General features: G+C 42.0%; 2 protein-coding genes across 13 annotated transcripts; both read left to right on the top strand.

Moving 5' to 3' along the window:
• Positions 1-47: 47 nt before the first annotated feature.
• On the top strand, positions 48-5,650 carry LOC129598499 (monomeric sarcosine oxidase-like). 8 transcript variants are annotated; one of them, XM_055496429.1, is made up of 10 exons: positions 1,694-1,927; positions 2,301-2,535; positions 2,898-2,975; positions 3,198-3,273; positions 3,462-3,518; positions 3,735-3,869; positions 4,040-4,420; positions 4,635-4,827; positions 5,060-5,193; positions 5,249-5,650. In XM_055496429.1, the coding sequence occupies exons 2-10, from the start codon at positions 2,460-2,462 to the stop codon at positions 5,442-5,444; spliced, it is 1,326 nt and encodes a 441-aa protein (XP_055352404.1). In that variant the 5' UTR covers positions 1,694-1,927; positions 2,301-2,459; the 3' UTR covers positions 5,445-5,650. The 8 variants fall into 8 exon arrangements, 7 of the variants coding, with proteins under 7 accessions (XP_055352404.1, XP_055352405.1, XP_055352403.1 ...); XM_055496430.1 differs by having other exon boundaries at positions 1,694-2,143; positions 5,060-5,187; XM_055496428.1 differs by having other exon boundaries at positions 1,694-2,143.
• Positions 5,651-5,878: 228 nt separating this feature from the next.
• On the top strand, positions 5,879-12,469 carry LOC129598506 (uncharacterized). Of its 5 annotated transcripts, none has more exons than XR_008691708.1 (8): positions 5,879-6,238; positions 6,433-6,759; positions 9,224-9,586; positions 9,692-10,151; positions 10,538-10,676; positions 11,122-11,409; positions 11,606-11,965; positions 12,026-12,469. XR_008691708.1 is itself a non-coding variant. In XM_055496452.1 (8 exons), exons 5-8 carry the CDS (start codon positions 10,546-10,548, stop codon positions 12,210-12,212), a joined length of 966 nt encoding a protein of 321 aa, XP_055352427.1. In that variant the 5' UTR covers positions 5,879-6,238; positions 6,433-6,759; positions 9,342-9,586; positions 9,692-10,151; positions 10,538-10,545; the 3' UTR covers positions 12,213-12,462. The 5 variants fall into 5 exon arrangements, 4 of the variants coding, with proteins under 4 accessions (XP_055352427.1, XP_055352425.1, XP_055352426.1 ...); XM_055496452.1 differs by having other exon boundaries at positions 9,342-9,586; positions 12,026-12,462; XM_055496450.1 differs by having other exon boundaries at positions 9,226-9,586; positions 12,026-12,462.
• Positions 12,470-12,772: the final 303 nt, after the last annotated feature.

Raw genomic sequence — 12,772 nt, 5'->3', positions numbered from 1 at the left:
TTTATTACTGTATCTTTCAGTGCAATGTTTTCGTGTGTTTATACGAGTACATACTGTGTTAGAATTAGAAAACTTTATAGAACGGTTTAACTTAGTTAACTTTTAAAACGGTTTTCAAGAATCAAGAGTACCTAAAAACTTTTTATTGTTTCGTAATCGTAGTTGGTTGTTTTTTTTGTCATTCGTCGCAGCTTGTGATGCCAGATGCCATGCAGGCCTTGCCGTGGCGAGAGTCTGCTTCTCTGATTTTGGCTTCTGGAAGCAGTGCATTGCGACTGTTATGGTTGCAGCGATCCGGAGGAGTGTGGGCTAAAAGCCGAGTGTTCCCCGGCGGCGTTGTGGATGCTTGCGACTTGTCTCCACGATGGGTTGATTGTTTTGCCAAAAGTGCAGATAATGCAAGATTGCTGCAAAGCTTGGTCCTTTCTCGCACTGCACGCCGACCGCCCATTCTGCGGACCCGTCCTGGCGAGTTACCGCGTGAAATTGCGCTGCGCATCACGGCACTGCGAGAAACGTTCGAAGAAAGCGGAATTCTGTTGGGCGCGCCGAAACCCCGTGTCAAGCAGTTAACAAGCGAGCTGGTCGACTGGCGAACAACGGTGAGAAACGACTCAGCAAAATTCCTGGACATGTGCGAGCAGCTGCGCATTTATCCCGATGTGGAGGCGCTCAAACTATGGTCCAATTGGCTGACACCGACCGATATGCCGAACAAACGCTTTGATACGGTGTTCTTTGTGGCAGAAGGCGACGAAGGGGTGGCGGTAGATGTGCACGAGAAGGAAATGCTCAATTCCTGCTGGATGTCTCCCGAAGAAGCCCTCGTGGCAATGAATAGCGGCGAAATTACACTGCCACCGCCACAAATGTATGAGTGTACGCGACTCTTGCAGTTCACGTCGGCCAAAATGCTTGTGGATTTTGCCGAGAGAAGGCAACAATTTGGAGCAGTCCTTTATTTTCCTGTGAGGATCCGTTGTGCGGATGGCATTGTTATGCTTTTTCCAGGTATGCACTCTGCAGAACGCGACTTCTGGTACGAAAAATTGCTGGATCGACTTGCCCGGTAATCGAACAGGCATTAGATGATTTTATTCAGAGTGCGAAATACGTAGGAGCAGGGGCGTCACAGGTTCGGCAAAAGGGGGGTGTCAAATTTTGACAGGGGGGCAAAATTTGACGGGGGGCAATCGGTTTTGAAAAACATACTCTGTCTGCTCTCTTCAATATTACTCTGTCTGTTCTCTTCTAAATTTTGACGGGCCGGTAGGAGTACAGTATAGCTCATAGAGGAATTTAAAAAATTCAATTTTGAACCCCACAAAGCAGAATCGCTCCCGTAAGCCTATTTCTCCGTAAGGAGAAGATTTTCGTAAAGTGCATTTTTTCCGATTCAAGTAAATACACATTTCTATAGGTGACGATGCATATCCCGCTGATCCCGATATGCATAAAGCGTCACCACCGGACCATCGCACACTGGATGAACAAAGAAATGGTGTAAAAAATTTACATCGACTGGAGTGTTATTACAAGGACACTGCAGTCAGCTTCCACATGAATATTTCACTTCACCCAGAGCACTGTGTTCCTGTGAATTCGTTCAAAAACTTGAAAAATTCAAGCTTTCATGGATTTTTTGAAAGTCCTAAGCCGAAGGCGCAAGCATCTTGAACCCTGATCAGAGGAATCTAGTCAGAGGCGGCCGACGGTCGTACATTCCAAGTGACTTGTACGATGCCATTGCCGATTTAATGACATGACTATGATGGCTGGAATTTCTGAAGTACGGTGCACCCTTTATATTTTGTTAGAAAGTTAGCGAAACGAATTGGCTTCCGGATCAACATTGTGATTTTCTTTACATGAACGGTGTTATCGATAGTTTACTGCACGCTTTTATAATGTTGCCTGGATAAAAAGGGTCTGTGATTTCATGTATTTTTAAACATGTTGTGATTTGTGGCGTTTGTTTAAAAACTTTTTTTTTATTATTATTTTTTATTATATTATATGTTTATATATTTATATTTAGTATTCGTTAGAATCGGTGAAATGGTTTAAAGGTTTGATAAAAAGAATGTATTGCCGATGCTTCTAAAATGACCGTTTCGTTTAGTGTCAATAAGGAGTACAATACGTGCGTACTGTTCTTGTACAGTAATTTTACGCAGCTACATGGAATGATACATAAAATGGTGTTGATCGGTCTTTGTTATTCTTTGTCGCATAACTCCATCGATTGATTAAACACTCATTACTTTATACTCGTAAAATGTATAATGTTAATTCTTTAGCTTCCTCCAGTATGCACAACCAGTTTCAGTGTGCTATCTCAATGCCGATATACATCATCTTTCGATGCTGAAATCTTCCGTTCCGTGTTGTTTCTGGATTCCTGTACTTGTCAACGGCAACCGCTACCACAAGGCGAAAATTTCTTACACACAGAATAAATGGGAAACAGATACCTTGAGTATTGTACCGGTGTTTGTCAGTGTATAGTCAGTGAAAACTGGCAGCTTTATAAAAGTAAGTAAACAAAGAACGAAGCGTAACCCTACTTGAACTTTACCCTTGAACTTTCCCAGTTAATCTTGAACAACAGAACACATATTTTGCCATGCATACACATATGATATGCTTGGCTCCTGCTAGATTTATCAAAAGCAGGTATGTTAGTATATTTTACATAACTCACATAAGTAATTTATTTCGAGTATCGGAAAATCTTTTACTATTTGGTGGCTGATGTGCCGCGCAGCTAAGAAGAAGCCTCGAATCGCTTCGTTATTCCCTAAAAAAATTTCTGCCAACGCAGTAGAACTACTGCATATTTGCATATTCTATATTATATAAAGAAATCATGACGATAAAGTTGTACAAGTGCATAGTTATTGGAGTCGGAGGCATTGGATCGGGATCCCTGTATTGGTTGTCGAAATTATCACAGCGATTTCCAAAAACAGGAGGTACTGATTTCAAAAATTAATTTGGTGTTGTAGAAACTGGTCTAAACCTAACTGTTAACTTCGAACAGGTAACTGTAAAAAGAGGTTTGAATTCCTTTTATGTTGTGCTATTTAAGTTTGCAGTCTGGAACTGAACATACAAGATGCATTATTGTATTTGTATGTACCGTTATTATCTGCTGTAAGCAAAGATGAATCAGTTCATGGAATAAACGTTTGCAGGCCTAGGGATCCTGGGGATCGAACAGTTTCGCCTCGGCCACGATAACGGCAGCTCGCAAGATATCTCACGCACCATGTGTGTCTTTATGGTGTTCTTGCTTTTGCCTTTCTTTATTAACTCACCGTTCATTATGTAACGGACCATTGCATTGTTTTTAAATCATTGATTTTGATTTTGGCTAATGCCCTACATTCTAGCAGGAGAACCGGCATAAATTTTATATAATTCTTTATAGTTAATCATGATGTTGCTAAATCTTGCAGACGGTACATGTACCACGACGCTTCATACATCAAACTGGCCCCTGGATCGTACGAGACGTAAGCAGTACTTCTATTGCTGAGGAAATAAGTACTTAAAGTTAATTATCTGACTGGTGAGCTATTCGAATAAAATTATGTTTTATCGTTAACTGTGTGTCGGAAAAAAATTTGTTAGTGGAGATCAACACAGAACTTTCGTGGTAGTTTTTATACGTACAAGAGTATTTTTGATTCTGTACTCGTATGTAAAGCGGTGGCTTATCTTGTCTCAAGGTGGGAAGCGATTGAAAGTGAATCGGGAATTAAACTGGTTACCAAGACTGGCGGTTTGTTTTTTACTCCAAACGAGCGAGGACATGTGGCTCTTATTGACCAATTAGCCAAAGCGATGACAGCCGAAAATATTCTGTAAGTTGATGATCCTTCGAAAATGCTATATAGTACGAGTATATCTCATCCACGGAGTTTTGAAGGTAGTATGAAAGTGTCTATTGTAGGTATCAAAATACAATAGCAGCAACCGTGAATATCGAGATTACTCTGTAAGCAAACGGAAATTCAGTTTTCGACTTTATCAGATTCGAGCGTTTGGATGGTGCCGGCATACACAGAAAGTATCCGCAGTTCAACGTTAAAAATAAAGATATTGTCGGACTGTACCAGAAAGACTCTGGATTTGTCAATGCCGGTTTGGCAAATGCAGTGCATACACAGCTCGCACGTAAACATGGCGCAGAAATTTTGGAAAACACGAAAGTGACCAAAGTGGCCAAAGAAGGCGGTCATGTGCGCGTTAGCACGAACAACGGCGATTATGCGGCGGAAAATTTGATCATTGCTTGCGGTGCGTGGAATAACGATATTCTGGAACATCTCGGCGTGAAAGTATCAATTACTGTTACACAAGAACAAGTCTCTTATTTTGGTACACCGAACATCAGGGAATTTCTGCCTGACAGGTACTTGTCAAACAAACGAAATACGGAATTAATGATTGCAGTACGAATAGACAAGATGACTTCGGTATGTGATTGTTAATCTGGGCATATTTTAATCGCTAAAGCGTCAAATAAGAGACATTCTCATTATACCTGGTACGGGCAATAATTTCTGTCGATTTGTACAAATTGTTGCAGCTTTAAATTCTAGCACAAACAGGGTGGTATTTTTCAGATTTCCTGTATGGATATGCCATGGCATTCATCACGATTATCACGGAACTCCTATAAACCCAGGCTGCAGCACCGGTATTAAAATTGGCGCTGACGCGTCTGGGAGCGTTTGCACCGCCGATACAAGAACCTTTCAAGTTAACCCAGAACGTCTCGAAGCTGCGGAAAATTTTCTGCAAGAATTCATACCAGGGGTAAAGATTATTGATTACACATAGTACACACTACGTAGCTTACATTCTTAGTTATAATTAACAAACCGCGGATGCCTTTGTCAGCCAGATTTACATTATGGCTGGTGTGAGTTTGGTATACTGTAGTAACTGCGCCGGATGATGTGTTCTATTTATTTTTTGTATTTATGTTCCCCGTACTGCGAATGCACACAACCTGAATCTATATGAGCCGAAAGTTTTCAACCTTTAGGGATACGGTCCAGAGCTGTACACAAAAACCTGCCTGTACGAACTGACACCAGACCGGCATTTCATTTTGGATAGTTTGGCTTGTAAAGGACTTCCTAATGTCCATGTATTCATGGGCTGTGGGCATGGGTACAAGTATGTAATACCTGCACTTTAATATGAATGAATCAGAATCAGCTGTTTTTCGCAGATATGCGTCTCTCATTGGAAAAATTTTCGCTCAGCTCATCCTACTTGGCAGCACCGAATATCCGATATCGGATTGCTTCCGAATAGATCGACCGGCATTGCGAATGGTTGATGTCAAGGAAATCATTAACTTATCTGGAAAAAAGCAACAGTTACCGCCCGTTCCCGGATGGCGCGCTATTAAAAATTCAATATAGTACTACATCAATCGCCAGAACACCTTAAATAATATTGTTTTTTGTTGGTTTCTGTTGCAGTGCTTGCTTAATTATATATTAGACTGCCAAATATTAGAAAAATATTTGTTGATACATCATACAAGTACTGTAAGTTGTTGTTTCGAATAAGGTGGGATAAAATTGTTTTGCACTGTTTCTGCAACTGTAACTAACTCACATATCTGCACTCGCATAAACTGCACCAGGAATCGATTTTTTAAACTATCGCCGGTAGCAGTTTCCTATGCGAACAGTAAAAGTATTGTACAGATCGTATATACAAATTACGTGCAGCATTATTTTAGGCACGCTTATGTGCGTATTCTGTTTTGGGAGTGCCGAACCTCGATGAACTTCATACTTTACAAAACGTAAGAGTACGAGGCAGTTTCTTCCACTTTTAGCAAGTGGCATGTGTTTATTCTGAACGGTCTTAAAGCACATTTTGCGCACAGTACTGTACTCGCGCATATAGATATCTATACATATATTAATAAAAATCGGATTATGTTTCAAATATCTGTAGTTCCTCGTATCTGCGCACCTTTTTTCGGTTATCAAATGCGAAAATGAATGGTTTGTTCGTCAATGCTCTTCACAGTCGTGTAATTTAAAATTCTTGACTGTGCTGGTCCTGCTGGAATAAATATCAATCATTATTGCATGGAGACGGTTTTTAATGATGACGAGTTTTACTTCGATGATTTGCCTACAGAACTGCTGGAAATGGTATTATCGGAACTGGATACTTACAGACAACACGGGATTCGCAGGTAAACGATGGTATCCTTACGTGCAGAAACACTGAATCTGTAGTACTGTATGTTGCCTCAGAATATACTTTGTCAACTGCCGTTAATCAATCAGCTAGCCGCTGTAAAGAATTTTCGTTGGTCAGGCCGATTTAAACTGCGTCCCACAGGGTATTACTATCATATTCACGCAAACTGTACATGTTGTGCTACAGAACATGCACGAAATGGGATGAGTTGATCTGCAAACCTCATGGCGCCTGTCGTCCGTATGTCCGCCTAGAGACAGATTCTGGAGGGTGGCTCAAACCATGCCGGTACGATGCCGACGGGGACGACGAATCTGATGACGGGTGGGAATCCTATCTGGACGACAGTGTCCACTTTTTTAATCTTTGCATTGGCGTGGACACTCGAGAGGTTGTCATTTATCGCAGTGTCGGTACCACCGGTAGCATACGCGTACCGATACAATTGTCAGCCTCGACATATGCCGGATATCACCTGCTCTTGGTGGCCCTGTTACATCGTTGTGAACAATTGTAAGACAGTATATAGTACAAGAAACAGCCTCGGCTTCGCCTCCGCGTTTCTTGTGGTCCACGGACCACGGCCACTTTATTTAATTTAATGATTTAATTTTAATGAATACTTATTGGTATACATCTATATTTCGTCGAAAAATGATCGATAGGTACATCACAATAAGGCAAAAGCACGGATTTTATATAAAAATAACTCCATGATTCTCTTAAGGTCGAAAGCATTCCCTGTGGCTGCACAGATTATTTTTGTTATATCCTCTACCCGAAAAGAAATCCGAAATCTCACTGTCTATAGGGTACTAAATCTGAAATAGTGCAAGTGCACTGGACACTATCACTAGTTCGGTAACTCGGTCACTTCGCCGGCTTTTGTCACTGGCGAATGGTTTGTGCCCGCTAATATATGTCCGGTCAATAGTGAATAGTGATACCTTGCTTATCTAACAGGATCTGTGAACTGGACATTAGTGGTAGCTCGGTCACCCGCTCACCTAACGGGCTCTGTGAACTGGATAGTAGTGGTAGCCCGGCCATTCGACAGTAGTGGTAGCGCGGTCACCCGGCTCACCTAACGGGCTTTGTGCACTGGATAGTAGCGGTAGATCGGTCGCCCGCTCAAATAACGGGTTCTTTGCACTGGACAGTACCGGTAGCTCGGTCACTCGTTGACCTAACGGGTTCTGTGCACTGGACAGTAGAGGTAGCTCGGTCACCCGCTCACCTAACCGGCACTGTGCATTGGATAGTACCTAACGGCATAGTTGACCTTACGGGCTCTGTGCACGGGAGAGTACCGGTAGCTCGGTCATTCGTAGGCCTAACGGGCTCTGTGAACTGGACGGTAGTGTCAGCTCGGTCATTCGTTCAGTTGACGGGTTCTGTGCTATGGACAGTACCGGTAGCTTAAAAAACAGCTTCTGCTTTGCCTCTGCGTTTCTTGTGGTCCACGGCCGGTCTATTCCAATAATTTCATGGGTTTATTGTTAATATCTTATGTCGCCAAACAGCATAAAAAGGCAGATTTGGTAGAAAATTCGGTTTATTGTTTCTGAGTACTGGAAGACATTAATTCTGGTTTTTGGATCTACGAATAATTTATTTTGAATCCGCGAAACGAACCTACCCCTGTCTTCCACGTACTAATCTACTAACTCCCAGAACGTTTGCACTGGACATACAGTAGTTCAGTCACTCGCTGACCTAGTCTTGTTACTGGAGGGTTAAGACAATTCGGTTACTCCCTAACCTAGAGGGTCAGTTCGGTCGCTCGTTCACCAAAGTCTTGTTAACCGCGGTTCGGTGTTAACCGGGCCTTGTTAACCGCCCTTTGCACCGGACAGTAGTGACAGCTCGTTTACTCGTTCCCTAACGGGCTTTGCACACTGGACAGTAGTGACCGCTCGGTCACCCGTTCACCTAGCGATCTCTTTGCACCGGACAGTAGTGGTGGCTCGGTCACCGGTTTTCTAACGCGCTCTGTGCACTTGACAATAGTGACAGCTCAGTTAATCGCTCGCCTAACGAGTTCTTTGCACGGGACAGTAGTCACCGCTCGGCCACCCGCACACCTACCGAACTATTGTGGTAGTTTGGTCACTTACTGGCCTAGCGGGCTGTGTCAACTACACTATAGTGGTATTTCGGTCACCCGCTGAACTAACGGGTGTGTGCACCGAACAGTGGCGGTAGTTCGATCCCTGATTGAACAGACAATCATGGTCGTGACTAGTGACAGCGTAGCGATAGCTGCTCGGCCGGCACTAGTGCAGAAATCGTACTTGATGACAACGTTACATACGTAGTTGTTCTTGCCGTAATAATGGTCTGCTAATTAAATTCATTTGATAATTTAATCAGTAGAGCGGACTTTCATTTTTTGACTATAATTTAGTTGGTTTACGTGGCAACATTGCGTGGCTAAAAATACCACGATGATAATTATTATTATAATAATTTCGTTGCATTGCGTGAAGGTAGTCAACTCTTCCGCTTTGGCGTTCGAAGCGGGAGAGGTTCAGAAAGAAATGAATACTATCTGGCCGGGTTTTCGACTACGGGCTTTCAGAATATAATATTGGTTTGGGTCAGTCTTTTCTGGTTTACCGGCTCTGGTGTATCCCATTCGTGGCCATATAGATCTGAATCTGGATATACCAGGATTGTATATCTACTATATCTTACGAAATTATACGTATGTTCTATAATTGGAAGATATGATTTTGATTTGATTTTTTTGCGAGGATACAATACTTCAAAATAATTTGTCTGAACTAATTTCCGGAAAAGCGCATTAGTTGTGATAGCATTCTTGCTTCGCTTAACAATAACGAAAACTTTAATTTGCTGATGATTTTTGTGACTACTTTACTCTTACACCGCCAAATAATTAAACAGCATGGACACGGCCTTGTTGAACATGTATGTATTGTATACGCAGTGATAAGTCTTTTATGTTGCATAGAGAACCGGAAAACTTCCTTTTGCCACGCTTGACCTTTGTAAACGCGGCAATTCCAACCTTGTATATGAATGTTCTATCTTGTTGTCCAAAGGCCTTTAAACAGATCTGCTTTCGAAAGGTAATATTAATGGCGATGAGGGATTTTGGTGAAATGTTTGTCATGGAAGCCGAAATAAATGTCAAGATCGACGTTAGAAGTTCCGAGCAAGCTCATCTCTTCGGCGCGGCTACCATGGACGATTTCGTCTGGGACAAATACGTCGCGCAGTGTGCTGGAGCACTTTGTGTCGAGCAAGAGCAGCTGGTTCTCAACTCTTTACACAGTGCGGATTTATTCCAGAAGCTGATGAAAACGTTACAAACGTGCGTATGCTTTCCAGTAAATAATTGCCGAAACGGAGAAATTGGTCCCACTACCTCGATGACTGAAATTAACGTGTGTTTTAAATTTATTAATATGTGTCTTAGTCGCGGCGTGGTGGAGAGGTTTTCTAACAATTTCCGAAGCGAACTAGAAAGCATGGACAGTGAGGATATCGGACTGCAGTGGCTGCGCAAGCTTGACGTGTGGACGACGAGATTTCTATTCCATTATTTCGCTTCGGTTTGCAATTTGCGACCGGTAACACATATTCCGGTGGTTTAAAACTGAGCTGATTTCCGAATTCGGTTTTTATATAAGTTTGTGTACTTATATGGAATTTGTTGTTATTTTTATGGGGATGATTTGATTTTGATGCACTATTAATAGCGACGCCTGTTTGAATAAGTGATCACCGAACTGGGAAACAATTCGCTGAACACTGGAGAAATGCGGGAGGTTGTGTACTGTAAAGAGGCAGCGCCGTAGCCCGTAGGTACCGGAAGCGAATTTGTTAGACGAAATTTCCCGCCTTAACTTGTCCAGATGCTGCTGTTTAATTCGACAGTAAGAATCTTTTCATGGTTTACGTCAATATTATTCAGAACTGATGAATTGTACCAGAAAAGAGGATTAAGACAAAAGCTGAGAAGCCACTGTCACTGTTGTCATGTGAGAACTCTGAGAAGTTAAAACCGCTGCACGAGCGTTTGTAGATGATAACATCAAAATTAATGTGCCATGGTACGTATAGCATTTGCCATGTACAGATCTGTACTCGTATTATACGGTGCTTCTTCGAATTCAGTTTGAAAATTTTAAACAATTTGTATTCCCATTAAGAATGAAGCTTTTCGGGCCTCCATATGTGCAGGGGTTGGGTCTAATCTTAAAATCCTACCGAAATTGAAGAATTAAAGTGTCAATATGTTATGTTGAACATGTTCTGGCAGTTAGGAAGATGGAGATGGATGAGTTATTAGAGTTGGAAACCTTGTTGGATGATGAGTGCGACGTCGATTATCTGCCCGTTGAGCTCTTGCAGATGATATTATCGGCACTCGATACGCGAAGGCAACAATGGATTCGCAGGTAAAAACATCTAGAAATTTAGCGATTAGCTCTTTAAGATTTTACGATCCATTACTTACATACATATCCTGGAAATATGTTTGCCACTGTTTGTTTATGGTATGTATTAGCAATCGGTGTGTGTGTACTGTACTCTATATACAGTACTTTTTTGTTGAGTCTTCGTTTCTTCGAAAAGGATTTTTCGTTGTGATGTTGCCGTAATTCTTTTTTCACGAACAAATGTACGAGTTAGAACTTTGTGGCCAGATCATGCTTTCACTCGTTGCCACATATTTACAGAGTATATACAGAAGGCAATAACGATATGATTTTTTAATATAGTATATTCTATATAATATAATATATTATATTATCTGTACTAGACTGTATGCAGTGTATTTATGCAGTGCTGAGTGTGTAGGCTATAAGGCAGTACTTCATTCGTGTTGGGTTCTTGCTTTAGAGTATGCGCGAAATGGAACGAATTAATTTGCGATCCCTATGGTGCATGTCACGTGCAGGTCCGCTTTGAAATCAACTCAACGGGATGGATTGGACGGCGGACACCTCGTGGATCGGAAACCTGGACATTCGACGCTTACGCTAACGCGATAACTCAACTTTACGCGCGCTGTGTCGGAGTCGGCACCCGGGACATTACCTTCCATCCTGCGACTCGCGCTTCGTCAATCTGGTCATTTTCGGGATATTGCGTGCTTATTGAGGCTCTCCGGGGATGTTTTAAGCAACTGTAAGACTGCGTGAAAACAGTCTTTTACAGCTGTGGATAAATCTGCCACATTTACGAGAGTAATTGCAAATAATGATATGTATGTAATTACTGTCCAGGACGAATTCACTCGGATGGCGTTTTGAGATAAATAACAGGAATTTAATCGTGTTTTTAACACGCCAAAACCGTCATATTTCATTGATTTTTTTTTCAGTTCGGTAGATGATTTCGTATTGTCACGTTTGAATTTCGTCGGTCTAACACTCCCCTCCGTTGTCATGGCCTGGTTATACGACTGCTCGGGGATAGTCAGAGAAGTCTGTTTGCGGAATGTCACACTGGTGGCGTCCCTGGAACTCAGCCGCATGTTTGTCATGGAAGCCAGTATCAATACCACAATTTACTGTGGAGATTTCCGGAACATCGATATATTCCGGTCATCAAGGGATGATTTCGCTTGGGCGAAATATGTGGCGGAATGCGCCGGGGCACTGGCTCCCGAGCAGGAACAGTTGGTGCTAAACTGCCTCCGCAGTGAAGATACGTCTCGCAAACTGAGCGAAGAGCTGCAGGAGTACGCCCCATTTTCTTTTTTTAAGCGATCTTTTGGTATAAAACGACGTTGATGTTGTAGTAGCGACGTTGCCGAGACCTTCCATAACCATTTTTGGGGCGAATTCGAGAGCTTGGAGCTGGAGGATATCAGCCTCGAATGGCTGCATAAGTTTGATGTGTGGACGTTGCGATTTCTCTTCCACTATTTCGTCTCAGTCTGTGATATGCGACCGGTGACAGGCGTCCGGGTGTGGTCTCTTACGTAATATGATGCAACGCACGGCTGTGTTTTTTTCACAATTGTGTGATCGCTGTACGGTGTCTCGAAAGAAATATTTTGCTCATTTTCGTATCTGTGATAATTAATTATCACTGTTACAATGTCTTTTTTTGCGTTCGGAATGTCAGAAGCAAAGATGGTCGGTGACTGACTCAATGCTTAAGTTCATGAAATGGATCTGACACTTGTATTGGGAACTTCAGACATTAATATTGATTCTGTAAATTATAATTGGTAGCTTCTGTGCATCTTCATTTGAAACACCCTACAGATTTTGATAAACTCACTTTTGTATTCGTTTTGTTGTACTGGAGTAAGTACTTTCTTAGTTTTTTACACTTTGTTTGGATAGAAGTACTGGCATTCCCTTATTCTGATTTCTGCCGAAAAATATTGCGCATTGTACGAATCACAACTAAATTGTTTCTAAACTTCCTTTAATATTCAGTGGTAAGTGGCACAACGAAAAGGCCGGTACGCCGTTTGTGCTACTTACTACTGCAAATAGATTAACGGTTAAACTGATACATTTGTTAGCGCCGTGAA

This window comes from Paramacrobiotus metropolitanus, unplaced genomic scaffold, assembly GCF_019649055.1.
Source record: "Paramacrobiotus metropolitanus isolate TYO unplaced genomic scaffold, Prichtersi_v1.0 Parri_scaffold0000124, whole genome shotgun sequence".
Lineage (NCBI taxonomy): Eukaryota > Metazoa > Tardigrada > Eutardigrada > Parachela > Macrobiotidae > Paramacrobiotus > Paramacrobiotus metropolitanus.
This window is presented reverse-complemented; position numbering and strand designations above follow the sequence as displayed.

Coding starts and splice junctions, on each gene's coding strand:
- LOC129598506 (XM_055496449.1), top strand. CDS start 10,301: ATGATAACATCAAAATTAATGTGCCATG. Junction 11,410..11,605: donor CGGGGATGTTTTAAGCAACT/GTAAGACTGCGT, acceptor TTTTTTTTTCAG/TTCGGTAGATGATTTCGTAT. Junction 11,966..12,025: donor CTGAGCGAAGAGCTGCAGGA/GTACGCCCCATT, acceptor TTGATGTTGTAG/TAGCGACGTTGCCGAGACCT.
- LOC129598499 (XM_055496429.1), top strand. CDS start 2,460: ATGGGAAACAGATACCTTGAGTATTGTACCGGTGTTTGTCAGTGTATA. Junction 4,421..4,634: donor AGGGAATTTCTGCCTGACAG/GTACTTGTCAAA, acceptor GGTATTTTTCAG/ATTTCCTGTATGGATATGCC. Junction 5,194..5,248: donor GGCTGTGGGCATGGGTACAA/GTATGTAATACC, acceptor TGTTTTTCGCAG/ATATGCGTCTCTCATTGGAA.